We start from the raw sequence: 14,016 nt of genomic DNA on the forward strand, positions 1-14,016 counted from the left end.
ATAAGTCAGTAGCAATACCTTGTAATTAATACGGAACTTTATAGGTAACCAATGCAGTGATGATAAAATCTGTGTTATATGATCATATTTTCTTGATCTCGTAAGAACTCTAGCGGCGGCATTTTGGACTAACTGTAGCTTATTTATTGAGGATGCAGGACAACCAGCTAATAAAGCATTACAGTAATCCAGTCTCGAGGTCATGAATGCATGAACTAACTTTTCTGCATCAGAAACTGATAGGATTGGGTTATGGCTGCTTGGTAAGAGGTCGCACGTGTGAGTGGCTCGCAACTAAATCCTTCAGATTTATCCTTAACTTTTGACCAACTATCATTTTGACGCATTTTTGTCTTTAGTAATCTTTTGTTCATCATGCCACCACCTAAAGGTGCCACACCAAGCCAACAAACTACAAAAACAACAAGATCGAACAACGGCGCTATGGTTGCTACAGCTAGTGTTAACAAGGCTATGCAGCCGCCGCATCTGACCCACTTTGAGGACGATGCTCGAGAGACAACTACTAACAGTGAAATCCTCGATGCCATTCGTTCATTACGGGCCGACATGGAGAAACATTCTGCTGACACACTGGAGGCCATCAGAAGTGTGAAAGGGGATGTACAAGCGCATTCACGGAGACTCGATGAGGCTGAGGAGCGAATATCACGGGCTGAAGATGATGTAGCTTCTCTCCAAGGTAAAGTTCAACAGCTTGAGCAAACGGTTGCCGACTTATCCAGCAAGATCACAAGTTATGAAGATAGAAACAGACGCTCTAACCTCCGTTTGGTGGGACTACCCGAAAAATCTGAAGACAAAGACATGTGCGGATTTCTGGAGAAATGGCTCAAAGACGCGCTCGGTGATTGTTTTACTTCGCCTCCCATTATCGAGAGAGCGCATAGGATTGGATCATACAGCCCTAAAGCTACGACGTCAAGGGTAGTAATCATGAAGTTCCTGAATTACTGGGATCGAGAGACCGCCATGACCGCTGCCAGGAAAATGAAGGAGATTTTCTACAAGGACCATCGGCTCAGTCTGTTCCCTGATCTGTCGCCAGAAACCCGCCGCCTGCAGCGGCGCTTCGATGGAGTAAAAGCAAAGCTGCACGCTCTGAATATCCGCTATGGGATGCTATACCCGGCCCAGCTGATGATCACACACAACGAAAGGCGTATCATCTTCAAGTCGGATGAAGAGGCTGAAGATTACGTTAGGAAAATGAGACCACAACCAACTGCTGACGACGATGGAGATTGAACTGAGAAACTCTACTTAACTCTAGCGGACAGTCACTGTGAGGCAATAGCCGTATAAGTTGTTCTAATGGACCTATAAGTAAGTGACCGGCTTGACTATACATATTTTACGATATACATTTTAGTTCACTACTATTTCTAGTTTCCATTTTACCTGCTTTTACATCGAGGCATATTCAAACATTTTTTTTTTTTTTTTATTAATTTTTTTTTTTTTTTTTTTTTTTGGTCAAAGTCCTCCTGTTGGGGGACCAGTATGGGCCGCTGGTTTTCCTGCTGGTCGGTGCTGGTTTTCTCAACGGAGACTACTGGTATTGCGAGCACACCGGTGTTGTCATGTGTGCGCAGTTGTACGTTACCCACATTGTGGATGGAACGTCTTGTTTAACCCAAGTTCTTAGTCTAGAAGGGTTCACGGTCACATTTCGTTTGGGGAAATGTGCGGGGTTTTATTTTGGGAGCTTCACTCAAGGTCGTTTGTATTTAAGGTTTCTACAAAATTTAGATGTGAAACTGAAAAGGGTACAGCTACTCTCTTTTGGCATAGTCAAATAAAAAAGTTAATTTTATTATGTCAGGTAGCTCCACTATAAATGTGTCCACTTGGAATGTACGCGGCCTAAATAAAATTGTTAAACTAAAGCAAGTGTTGGGTAGAATAAAACAGATGAAGACCACAATATGCTTTTTACAAGAAACTCATTTGTTGGAGAAAGATATTAACCGGGTGAGGTCCAGATGGCCTGGACAGGTATTCTTCTCTAGTTTTTCCTCTCATTCTAGAGGTGTCATCATATTGATCCATAAGTCAATTCCGTTTCAATTAAGAGATAAATACTTGGATCCTTCTGGGAGGTTTATTATACTCAGTGGTACTATAATTTCAACTTTAGTTAATCTGGTTTGTTTATATGCCCCTAATGGGGACGATCCTGCTTTCTACCAACATTTCTTCCTAACTATGTCATCTTATTGTGGCCAGTACATCATTGGAGGTGATTTCAACTGTGTGATTAATCCTGCAATGGACAGATCAAATACCTCTGACACCTCCCACCAACAGGCAAGAAAGATTATTGGGAAATTCATGAGAGACCTTAATTTGGTGGAGGTTTGGAGATATCTTTACCCTGATAAGGCAGAGTTCTCATGTTTCTCCAGCACGTACAAAACTTATTCGCGTATAGATTTTTTTTTGGTCTCCTCCAGTCTGGTATCTCTGGTTCAGAAGTGTTGGTACAAAACTATTTTACTCTCTGATCATGCCCCAGTTATTTTATCCCTACTGATGCCCAATTTTAGTTCCCGTCCACCCCCATTTCGATTTCAAGCGAAATGGTTGAAATCTGTTGAGTTTGAAGAATTTCTAGAAGGGAAGATAACAGATTATTTCTTCTTCAATACAAACCAAACCAGTGCGTCGATAAAATGGGAGGCATTTAAGGCCTATATAAGGGGGGAAATAATAAGCTATACTAGAAGTAAATCTAAAATACATTTGAGTAAACTAAAAGACCTTGAAAAACAAATAAAAGAACTGCAAGACCACTTATATCAGCAAGATGACGCTGACAAATATAAGAAACTTCTGTTATTAAAGTCTGAATATAATGAACTCGGCGCTAACAAAATAGCTACAAACTTATTGTGGTTGAAACAGTCCTACTATGATCAGGGTGAGAAAGCAGGGAAGCTCCTGGCCTGGAGGCTCAAAAAAATACAATCAGATAGAGCTATTAACTCAATTACACTGGACGATGGAGAAGATGTTGTAGACCCAACACGTATAAACAATGCTTTTGCCAAATATTATGAAAATTTGTATAAATCCGAATATCCTGAAAATGAAAATGCACAGAATCAATTTCTAGACCAGCTGCAATTTCCAACCCTACCTGAAGAGACTAAAAATATCCTTGATGAAAAACTGAGTGTAGAAGAACTTAAAGAGGCACTTCGTCATATGAACAGTGGCAAAGCCCCAGGCCCTGACGGACTCCCAGTTGAAATTTATAAGAGATTCCCTGACAAATTATTGCCTCACCTGCTTGATATGTTTAATGAATCCTATGAAAAAGGTATCCTACCACCATCTTTGAGAATGGCCTCCATTTCTGTCATTTTAAAACCAGGTAAAACTCCAACAGAAATGGGTTCATATCGCCCCATATCACTAATGTCCTGTGACACAAAAATATTGTGCAAGGCCTTGGCCCGCAGGATTGAAACACACACTCCAAAATTAATTTCTAATGATCAAAATGGATTTATTTTGGGCCGCCAAGCCTTTCATAATATTCGTCGACTTTTGAATATATTGTACGAAAAACAATCCGCCACTGACCACGCCTTTTTGTCATTAGACGCCGAAAAGGCGTTTGACAGAATAGAATGGAGATACCTTTTTGAAACCCTCAAAAGATTTGGTCTGGGAGAGAAATATTTGAAATGGGTCCGATTATTATACACAGAACCGATTGCTAAAATTGTAACAAATAGTCAGTTCTCTTTACACCTATACAACTTTGTAGATCCACTCGACAGGGCTGTCCCCTTAGCCCGCTGTTGTTTCTTTTTGCCATTGAGCCGCTTGCTATGGCTATACGCAACTCCCACGAGCTGACTGGGATAAAAATAGGACAAACGGAACATCGGTTATCCCTTTTTGCGGATGATATTGTTTTATTTTTAACTAACTTGGAGAAGTCAGTTCATGCAGTGGGAAATTTTTTACAGACTTTTGGTCATTTTTCTGGATACAAAGTTAACCAGAAGAAAAGCTCCCTATTATTTCTGAACAAAAACAACCCTCCTATCCAAACACAATTTACCTGCACCTACGAAGGTTTTACCTATTTGGGAATCCAGGTTAACCCGGACATAAAGAAAATTGTTTCTATCAATTATGACCCTCTAGTTCAAAAGGTTTTAGAATCATTAGAGAGATGGGACACGATGCCAATCTCCATGATAGGTCGCATTAATATTATAAAAATGTCGATTCTTCCAAAGTTTCTATATCTTTTTCAATCTATTCCCCTACATATTCCGGCCTCTTTGTTTTCATCATTAAATAAAAACTTTACCAAATTTATATGGAATAATAAACGGCCCAGGTTACGACTTTCTCTTCTATATTTACCTTTCGACCGAGGGGGGCTTAGACTGCCTAACATGAAGCTGTACTACTGGGCAGCTCAATTATGTGCCGCAACTTCGTATTTTTCACGTAAGGATATTCCTTCTTGGATACAAATTGAAAACAACACAATAGAATTGCCATTAAAATCCTATATTTACTCAGCTGAAACTAAACAGCTGCTAAAAAACACAAAAAATCCAATTGTCAGAAACACTGTTTCGATCTGGCACCAGGCACATGTTGCTTTGAATGAGGAGTCTAAGCTTTCAACTCTGTCACCCATTTGGGGCAATGTTACATTTAAACCTGCACGCGCGGATATGGGCTTTAAAATGTGGATGAATAAAGGTGTGTGTAAATTAGGGGACTTGTACAATGATGGAGTTCTAATGTCTTTTGAACAGTTGACAAACAAATATGACTTGCCTAAGAAATATTTTTTTAAGTATCTTCAGGTCAGAAGTTTTATTACTAATTTATTGAAGTCGACTGTGCAGCCCCCACTGTCCACCATAGAGAATATGGCTATTAACCATCATCACAGTAGGGGCTTACTTTCCAAATTTCATAATATTTTAATTGCAGCCTCAAAAGAAAGTAGCCTTTCATATTTACAAGCTTGGAGATCTGATATGGAAACAGACATTTCAGTTGAGGAGTGGAATAACTCCTGTATTCTTGCACAAAAACAAACTATCAACACAAGATTCCGATTAGTACAGTACAAGTGGTTGTTCAGAACGTACATCACACCAGTGAAACTCCATCATTTCAACCCTAATATACCAGATGATTGTGTCAAATGTGGTAAAGAAAAGGGGACGCTATATCATTGTATGTGGCAATGCGAGGAACTTCAAATCTTTTGGAAGCAAATCTGTGCACTAATCTCTGATCTAATTGAATGTAAAATGCCCTTAGATGGTAAACTCTGTATATTACACATTTTTCCAAATAGCTTCAAATGCAATACAAAGAACAAGAAACTTGTAAACCTTTGCCTGGTGCAGGCGAAATATGTTATTGCTTTGAAATGGAAGGACACAGAAAAACCTGGAGTGAAACAGTGGATCAAACTGATGTCCAGTAACTTGGCGCTGGAGAAACTGACATATATTGCCAAAGGAAAACTGGAGGACTTTAAAGACATTTGGTTGCCCTTTCTACGCCTTGTAAAAGACTTTGATTTGTAGAAAATAATTTTGTTGTAATTGAGTGAAGGGTGGGTTTTAGGGTGGGGGGAGGGTTTTTATTTCATTTTCTTATGTGTGTGTTATGTGTTTTGTCCTTAAATTGAAAATTATAATAAACATATTTGTGAAAAAGAAACTGATAGCATATTACGTAGCTTAGCAATGTTTCTAAGGTGGAAAAAGGCTGTTTTTGTAACATATGAAATATGATTTTCAAAAGACAGGTTGCAATCGAGTATAACACCCAGGTCTTTTACTGTAGAGGATAAAGTAACAGGACATCCTATGATGTTAAAGTTGTATTGTGCGAGGTTTTGTGGGCGGTTTTTTGAACCGATAAGTATTACCTGTTATGATGAGGCAGGAATGAAGCGGGAAGAGAATCCATCTGCAAACATTACTTTTAATAAAACAAACAGGTAATCCAGGAAGAACACAGAACTAGGACAGGAACATGGAAACAGCTACAACGACCGACAAACAACAACTGAAGCACAGAGGTTTAAATACAAATGCAAACAAGCTAAACAAGATAACAAGGGGGCGTGGTAAATGAGAAACACCTGGGGAGACTAATCAACATAACGAGGAACTGCTAAACATGGGACAAGACAGAGGAACACAGACATGAATCATTACATAACCCCCCCCCCTTAAGAGTGGCTTCCAGACACTCCCCAGGAAACAATAGTTCAGGAGGGTGGTGGAGCGGAGGCGGACCCGGGGGCGGGATGGAGGGCCAGGCCCGTGGAGCGGAAGAGGACCTGGAGATTGCGGCAAGACGGGAGGCCAGGGTGGAGCAGGCATTGCAGGCGACCCGGGCGGATCAGGCTGTGCAGGCGACCAGGGCGGATCAGGCTGTGCAGGCGACCAGCAGGCGACCAGGGCGGATCAGGCTGTGCAGGCGACCAGGGCGGATCAGGCTGTGCAGGCGACCAGGGCGGATCAGGCTGTGCAGGCGACCAGGGCGGATCAGGCCGTGCAGGCGACCAGGGCGGATCAGGCCGTGCAGGCGACCAGGGCGGAGCAGGCCGTGCAGGCGACCAGGGCGGAGACGACCCTTCAGGCGGCCAGGGCGGAGACAACCCTTCAGGCGGCCAGGGAGGAGACAACCCTTCAGGCGGCCAGGGAGGAGACGACCCTTCAGGCGGCCAGGGAGGAGACCATGGCACAGGAACAGACATTGGTTCAGGAACAGGAACAGACACCGGCTCAGGGACAGACACCGGCTCAGCGGCGGCCATCTTGTCCGAAGACACTGGCTCGGCGGAGACCATCTTGTCCTGAGACACTGGCTCATTGGAGACCATCTTGTCCTGAGACACTGGCTCGGTGGTGGCCATCTTGTCCGAAGACACAGGCGTGGAGTCGGCCATCTTGTCCGAAGACACAGGTGTGGAAAGAGGAAGAGGAACAGATTCAGGCTCAGGCTCAGGATCAGTATCAGGCTCAGGCTCAGGAACAGATTCAGTCTCGGCGGGACGAGACTCTGGACGGGCGGACGTGACGTGAAGCTCTAGCTCGGCAGGACTGACGTGAAGCTCTGGCTCGGCAGGACTGACGTGAAGCTCTGGCTCGGCAAGACTGACGTGAAGCTCTGGCTCTGGCTCGGCAAGACTGACGTGAAGCTCTGGCTCGGCAGGACTGACGTGAAGCTCTGGCTCGGCAGGACTGACGTGAAGCTCTGGCTCGGCAGGACTGACGTGAAGCTCTGGCTCGGCAGGACTGACGTGAAGCTCTGGCTCTGGCTCGGCAGGACTGACGTGAAGCTCTGGCTCGGCAGGACTGACGTGAAGCTCTGAGCTTGACGGGACTAGCGGCAGCGAGGGCTTTGAACTGGGTAGGACCAGCGGCGAAGAGGACTGACGTGAAGCTCTGGCTCTGGCTCGGCAGGACTGACGTGAAGCTCTGGCTCGGCAGGACTGACGTGAAGCTCTGAGCTTGACGGGACTAGCGGCAGCGAGGGCTTTGAACTGGGTAGGACCAGCGACGAAGAGGACTCTGAACTGGTTAGGACCAGCGATGAAGAGGGCTTTGAACTGGACAGGACAAGTGGCGAAGAGAGCTCTGAGAGCTCTGAGCTGGGCAGGACCAGCGGCGAAGAGGGCTCTGAGCTGGGCAGGACCAGCGGCGAAGAGGGCTCTGAGCTGGGCAGGACCAGCGACAAAGAGGGCTCTGAGCTGGGCGTCAGGACCAGCGGTGAAGGCTTTGTGCTGGGCAGGACCAGCGGTGAAGGCTTTGTGCTGGGCAGGACCAGCGGTGAAGGCTTTGTGCTGGGCAGGACCAGCGGTGAAGGCTTTGTGCTGGGCAGGACCAGCGGTGAAGGCTTTGCAGGCATGACGCGAAGAGACTCAGGCTTTGCAGGCATGACGCGAAGAGACTCAGGCTTTGCAGGCATGACGCGAAGAGACTCAGGCTTTGCAGGCATGACGTGAAGAGACCCAAGCTTTGCAGGCATGACGCGAAGAGACTCAGGCTTTGCAGGCATGGCAGCAGCCATCCTGGGGATAAGAACCAGGCGTGGCCGCCTACTTGGCTGAAGATAACCCTTAAATGCTGCTGGATTCATCGTTTGGTCGATCGTTCTGTTATGATGAGGCAGGAATGAAGCGGGAAGAGAATCCATCTGCAAACATTACTTTTAATAAAACAAACAGGTAATCCAGGAAGAACACAGAACTAGGACAGGAACATGGAAACAGCTACAACGACCGACAAACAACAACTGAAGCACAGAGGTTTAAATACAAATGCAAACAAGCTAAACAAGATAACAAGGGGGCGTGGTAAATGAGAAACACCTGGGGAGACTAATCAACATAACGAGGAACTGCTAAACATGGGACAAGACAGAGGAACACAGACATGAATCATTACATAACCTCTGTCTTGTCTGGATTTAATAAAAGAAAATTACGCGTCATCCAATCTTTTATATCTTTAACACACTCTGTCAATTTGGAAAATTTAGCGTTTTCATCCGGCCGTGATGAAATATATATTTGAGTGTCATCAGCATAACAATGGAAACTAATTCCATGTTTCCTTATAATATTTCCAAGTGGCATCACATATATTGAAAATAACAGAGGGCCTAATACAGATCCCTGCGGCACTCCATAGTTTACTGGAGTTATGATCGATTTTTCTCCATTTAAATAGACAAAATGGTAGCGGTCAGATAGGTATGATTTGAACCAGCTTAGTGCTTGTCCTTGAACACCAGTATAATTTTGTAGTCGATCTAAGAGTATTGTGTGATCTATAGTATCGAACGCAGCACTAAGATCAAGTAAAACTAGTATTGAGATACAGCCTTGGTCAGAAGCTAAAAGTAAATCATTTGTGATTTTAACGAGCGCAGTTTCAGTGCTATGATGCGGTCTGAATCCAGACTGAAACTTTTCATAGATCTCATTTTGTTGCAAGAAAGAGCCCAGTTGAGCGGACACCACTTTTTCTAATATTTTAGACATAAATGGAAGATTTGAAATGGGTCTATAATTTGCTAGATTATTATGATCTAATTGTGGTTTCTTAATGAGAGGTTTTATAACTGCCAGTTTAAATGTTCTTGGAACATGACCTAAAGATAAAGACGAGTTAATAATATTGAGGAGAGGCTCTTCCACTACAGGTAACACTTCTTTCAGTAGTTTAGTTGGTATAGGATCTAATAAACATGTTGTTGTTTTAGATGAAGTGATAAGTTTATTTAACTCTTTTTGTTCTATAGTTGTAAAGCACTGTAATTGTTCTTTCGGGGTGATAATTGAAGCTGAATTATAAGGCGCGATTGAAGATTGAACGTTTACAATTGTGGTTCTGATGCTTTCTATTTTCTCAGTGAAGAAGTTCATGAAATCATTACTACTGAACTGTAACGGGATATTTTGTTCGGGTGACGTCTGTTTATTTGTTAGTCTAGCCACGGTGTTAAATAAAAACCTTGGATTGTTTTGGTTGTTTTCTATTAGTTTGCGGAGGTGCTCAGCCCTGGCCGCTTTTAGGGCCTTTTTATAACGTGACATACTGTCTTTCCACGCGATTCTAAAGACCTCTAAATTAGTTTGTTTCCATTTACGCTCTAAAATACGGGTTTCTCTCTTTAAAACATGCGTAGTATTGTTATACCATGGTGCTTTAATTTTCTCTCTGACCTTTTTTAATTTAATAGGTGCAACCACATCCAATGTTCTAGAGAGAATGGTGCTCATAGTGCTAGTTAGTTCTTCTAGTTCATCTGTTTGTTTGGGTTCAGGCGGCAGCTGAGACAGATTAGATAAGCAATTTGAGAAATTATCTATGGTGGATGGGAGGATTGTTCTGCCTGGTTGATAACGCGACGCCGCATGACATATTACAGCAGTACGTAATATGCAAGTTACCATGTAGTGATCAGTGACTTCATCACTTTGTGGAATGATATCTATATAGGTTGGATCGGTTCCATGTGATATAATTAAATCGAGTGTATGATTAAGACGATGTGTTGGTCCGGTGACGTTTTGCTTGACCCCAAATGAATTTAATAAATCTGTAAACGCAGCTCCTAACGCATCATTTGGATTATCTACGTGTATGTTAAAATCTCCAACAATTAATGCTTTATCGACATTGACTAATAGGTCTGAGAGAAAATCTGCAAACTCTTTTAGGAAATCAGCGTAAGGCCCTGGCGGTCTATATACGGTAGCCAAGGCTAGAGATAATAGGGATGTTTTTCTAACATCTAAGAGCGTAACATTTAGTACAAGTACTTCAAATGAAATAAACGTATAACCCGTTTTCTGGGTAACATTTAGAATATCTTTATAAATGGTTGCAACACCTCCGCCACGACCAATCAGACGGGGCTCATGCTTATAACAGTATCCAGGAGGAGTAGACTCATTAATACCGAAATAATCATTTGGTTTAAGCCAGGTTTCAGTAAGGCAAAGTACATCGAAGCTATTATCTGTGACTATTTCATTTACAATAACTGCCTTAGGTGTGAGCGATCTAATGTTTAGAAGACCTAGCTTTAGAAATAGTTTTTGTTTACTAATAGCAACATTTTCTGTTTTAATAACAATTAGATTTTTCCTAGATCCTGCATTAGGATCTAGGATCATTAGGGTCTGTGTGGGTCCTAATGCCCCAGTATAGTGACGGGGACACTATACTGTCAAAGAGCACCGTCCTTCGGATGAGACGTTAAACCGAGGTCCTGACTCTCTGTGGTCATTAAAAATCCCAGGATGTCTTTCGAAAGAGTAGGGGTGTAACCCCGGCATCCTGGCCAAATTTGCCCAGTGGCCTCTGTCCATCATGGCCTCCTAATCATCCCCATATACTGATTGGCTTCATCACTGTCTCCTCTCCACCAGTAAGCTGGTGTGTGGTGGGCGTTCTGGCGCAATATGGCTGCCGTCGCATCCAAGTGGATGCTGCACATTGGTGGTGGTTGAGGAGATTCCCTCTTCTATGTAAAGCGCTTTGAGTGCTGAGAAAAGCGCTATATAAATGTAATGAATTATTAATTATTTTGTGATTCAGGTCAAATGATGATTATATCAAAACATAACCAACGTATAGTCACAGCAAATCATGCATGTAATTAACTGCATGTTTTTCAGTAAAACATTCAGAGTATAAATGTGAAATAACTGTGTTTCTGTTAAAAAAGATTAATGAAGATTTGTGTAAAAGTATTTTGCACTTATTTAAAATAGGATATTTTACATTGATTTTGCGGTTTTTGTATGGCAGCCATTGCTGACAGTCATTTGACTGTTTTTTTTTATGGGTTTTTTTTACAGTGAAGGTGTTTGATCGTAATAATTCAGGAAATAGCTGTAAAATAACAGTGGTTTTCTGTAAAACATTTAAAGAAAATGTCTGTAAAAGTTTTTTGCACTTCATTTAAATTAGGATTTTTTACTTTATTTTTACAGGGTTTTTTTGGCAGCCGCAGCTGACATTCATTGACGTTTTTTTTTTTTTTTTTTTTTTTTTTTACAGTGTAGAGTGGAGTGGTTAAGCATATATACTTCCCAAGCTGTCAAACCGAATGGCATTTCAGAGCGGACTTTGACGTAAATGTCCACTGCAGCCATTAGTTCAACAGGACTTTAAGCTCTGTGTTTGGTTCAGTTCAGTTGTCTGTGTTGCATTGTGCTTGGTTGTTCTTTTCTTTGTTTTTTTTTTTGGCTCTGAGTTTCTTTGTTAAATAAATACAAAACTGCTGTGTTACATCCATTTGTCTTCATTTCTGCAACCAAGCCATGACAGCCTCATAAGTCAATACCCCCCCCCCCCCCCCCCCCCTTTTTTTTTTTTTTTCCTTTTCCTTGCAGAGAAACACTCGCTGTATTACATTTACACTGGTTTGTCCAAACCTGTGGATCTGCCGGGCATCTATGAATTCACTGCTATGGGTCTGCTAGACGACAGACAGATCGACTATTACAATAGTAAAGAAAAGAGAAAGATTCCCACACAACACTGGATGAAAGAGAAAATGCAGGAGGATTACTGGGAAAAAGGCACTCAGTCGAGAAAGAGCAAAGAGCAGTGGTTTAACGTCAATGTCAAGATTCTGATGGACCGCATGAGACACAATACATCAGGTGAGGAACATTCATGCTGTTTAACCTGCTTATGTATTCTAGTTTTATTATTGTCATCATCTTATAAACATTTTGATTCTTCATGTTTCAGATCTTCATGTTCTTCAGTGGAGACACGGTTGTGAAGTTGAGCAGCAGGGAGATGAAGTGAAGTTTTCCAAAGGTGTTTCTGAGTACGGCTATGATGGAGAATACTTTCTGTCTTTTGATGATAAAGAGTCTCAGTGGGTCGCCCCAGTTGACACAGCTCTACCAACCAAGAGAAAGTGGGACAATGTGCCGATCCTAAACCAATACACCAAAGGCTACCTGGAGAAAGAGTGTGTGGACTGGCTCAACAAATTCAGAGAATATGGAGACGAGGAGCTCAGAAAAACATGTGAGTAAATGTGTTTGTATTTGTTGATGATCAGCAGCTGATTAAACTGATTTATAAACTGATTTCTGTGTTTTCAGCTCCTCCAAAGGTTCATGTGTTTTCAAGGAAATCCACTGATGAAACCAAGCTGACACTGACCTGTCTGGCCACCGGCTTCTACCCTAAAGACGTGATGATGACCATTAGGAAATATTGCACATCTCTGCCTGAAGATCAGATTGAATCCTCAGGAATCAGACCAAACCATGATGGATCCTATCAGATCAGGAAGAGTGTGGAGATCAAGGAGGAGGAAAAAGATGAATATGATTGTCTTGTGTCTCACAAGAGCATCAAAGAACCAATTATCGCCAAATTGGGTAATTAAAGCAGTTACACAGAAAGACAGAAATATCACCTGATATTGTAATAAAAAATTTGTTTGCTTCCTTTGATATCCTTAATTAAACTTTTTATCTTTTTGTGCATTTGTACAGATGGACAACAGACTAGTCTGCTGTGACAGATTGGAGTTACACCGTTTCACACTAGAAGCGGATGCAGTGGAAATTGGTTTAACATGCTTTTAAGCTCTACTTTAAATAATTTTAACACTGCCTATGTGTTGTTTGCGACTCTTGGCTATAGTGTGTTTTTTAGTTTACATGTACCCAAATAATCAGTTTATAATTGTATTGATGTCTCAATCAGACTGAAAAGCCTTTATGTAAACGCATCAATGGATCCAACTGAGCTCGATCCAAATACAAATTTTGTGTAGACCAACAGGAAAAAATAAGCATGTAAAAGCTTGAATATATCTTTTCCTCAGTCGTATTCAAAAACACCTTGCACACCTGTGCTGTGCCGTCAAGTGTATGTTTACATTAATTTTACATCTTACAAATGTGCATCTTACGAAAATCTCACGTCTTACACAGTGGTCAGTGGAGGACTGAATATTTAGTAAATAGCTCTTCTGTCGGATATGTCAGCTTTCTTGAAAGATGAAAACGATCTGCAATTCTCACAGTAGTGCATGGTTTTGCTTCTCATGATAATTGCTCACCTTCACTAATGAGTATCTGATATATATCCACTAACTCTTATTTGTGAACATTTTGAGAACATTAAATAAAATCAACATCTAACGAACTGTAACGATAAATGTATTTATTCACTGAACATTGTCCATCATTGTGGTTGATTTTAAAATTAATACACCACTCTGTAGTCTGTGCACGATTAAGAGATTCACTGACTGCCTAAACTCGCTCTGCCTAAAGTCATCGTTGGATTTGCTTGTTGGCAAAAACTTAATTCTGCTGTTGGCAATTATTTCCTCCAGACGTTGGCGAAGGAGCGATGTAAACATCAGTAAAATTCACCCTTCAAGGCGTTTAAATCATGGACAGGAGTGTTGCAATGAAGGTTTCTGCTC

General features: G+C 41.9%; 1 protein-coding gene across 11 annotated transcripts in view; it reads left to right on the top strand.

The window, feature by feature from the left end:
* LOC309498630 (uncharacterized protein) overlaps positions 1 to 14,016 on the top strand; it is a 41,575-nt gene that overhangs the window by 17,403 nt on the left and 10,156 nt on the right. For 7 of the 11 annotated variants that reach the window (XR_014205998.1, XM_082169467.1, XM_082169466.1 and 4 more), the window contains exons 7-8: positions 11,945 to 12,217; positions 12,309 to 12,596. Coding sequence is in view for 10 of the 11 variants with exons in the window: in XM_082169467.1 (XP_082025593.1) it covers positions 11,945 to 12,217; positions 12,309 to 12,596 (561 nt within the window). In the remaining variant the exon portion in view is untranslated. Of the gene's footprint in view, positions 1 to 391; positions 1,285 to 11,944; positions 12,218 to 12,308; positions 12,597 to 12,673; positions 12,956 to 13,072; positions 13,731 to 14,016 lie in introns of those variants that run through there. The other 4 variants (XM_082169465.1, XM_082169464.1, XM_082169472.1 and 1 more) reach the window with 3 other exon arrangements.

The sequence above is a fragment of the Leuciscus leuciscus genome (assembly GCF_965113295.1).
Source record: "Leuciscus leuciscus genome assembly, chromosome: 1".
Classification (NCBI taxonomy): Eukaryota; Metazoa; Chordata; class Actinopteri; order Cypriniformes; family Leuciscidae; genus Leuciscus; species Leuciscus leuciscus.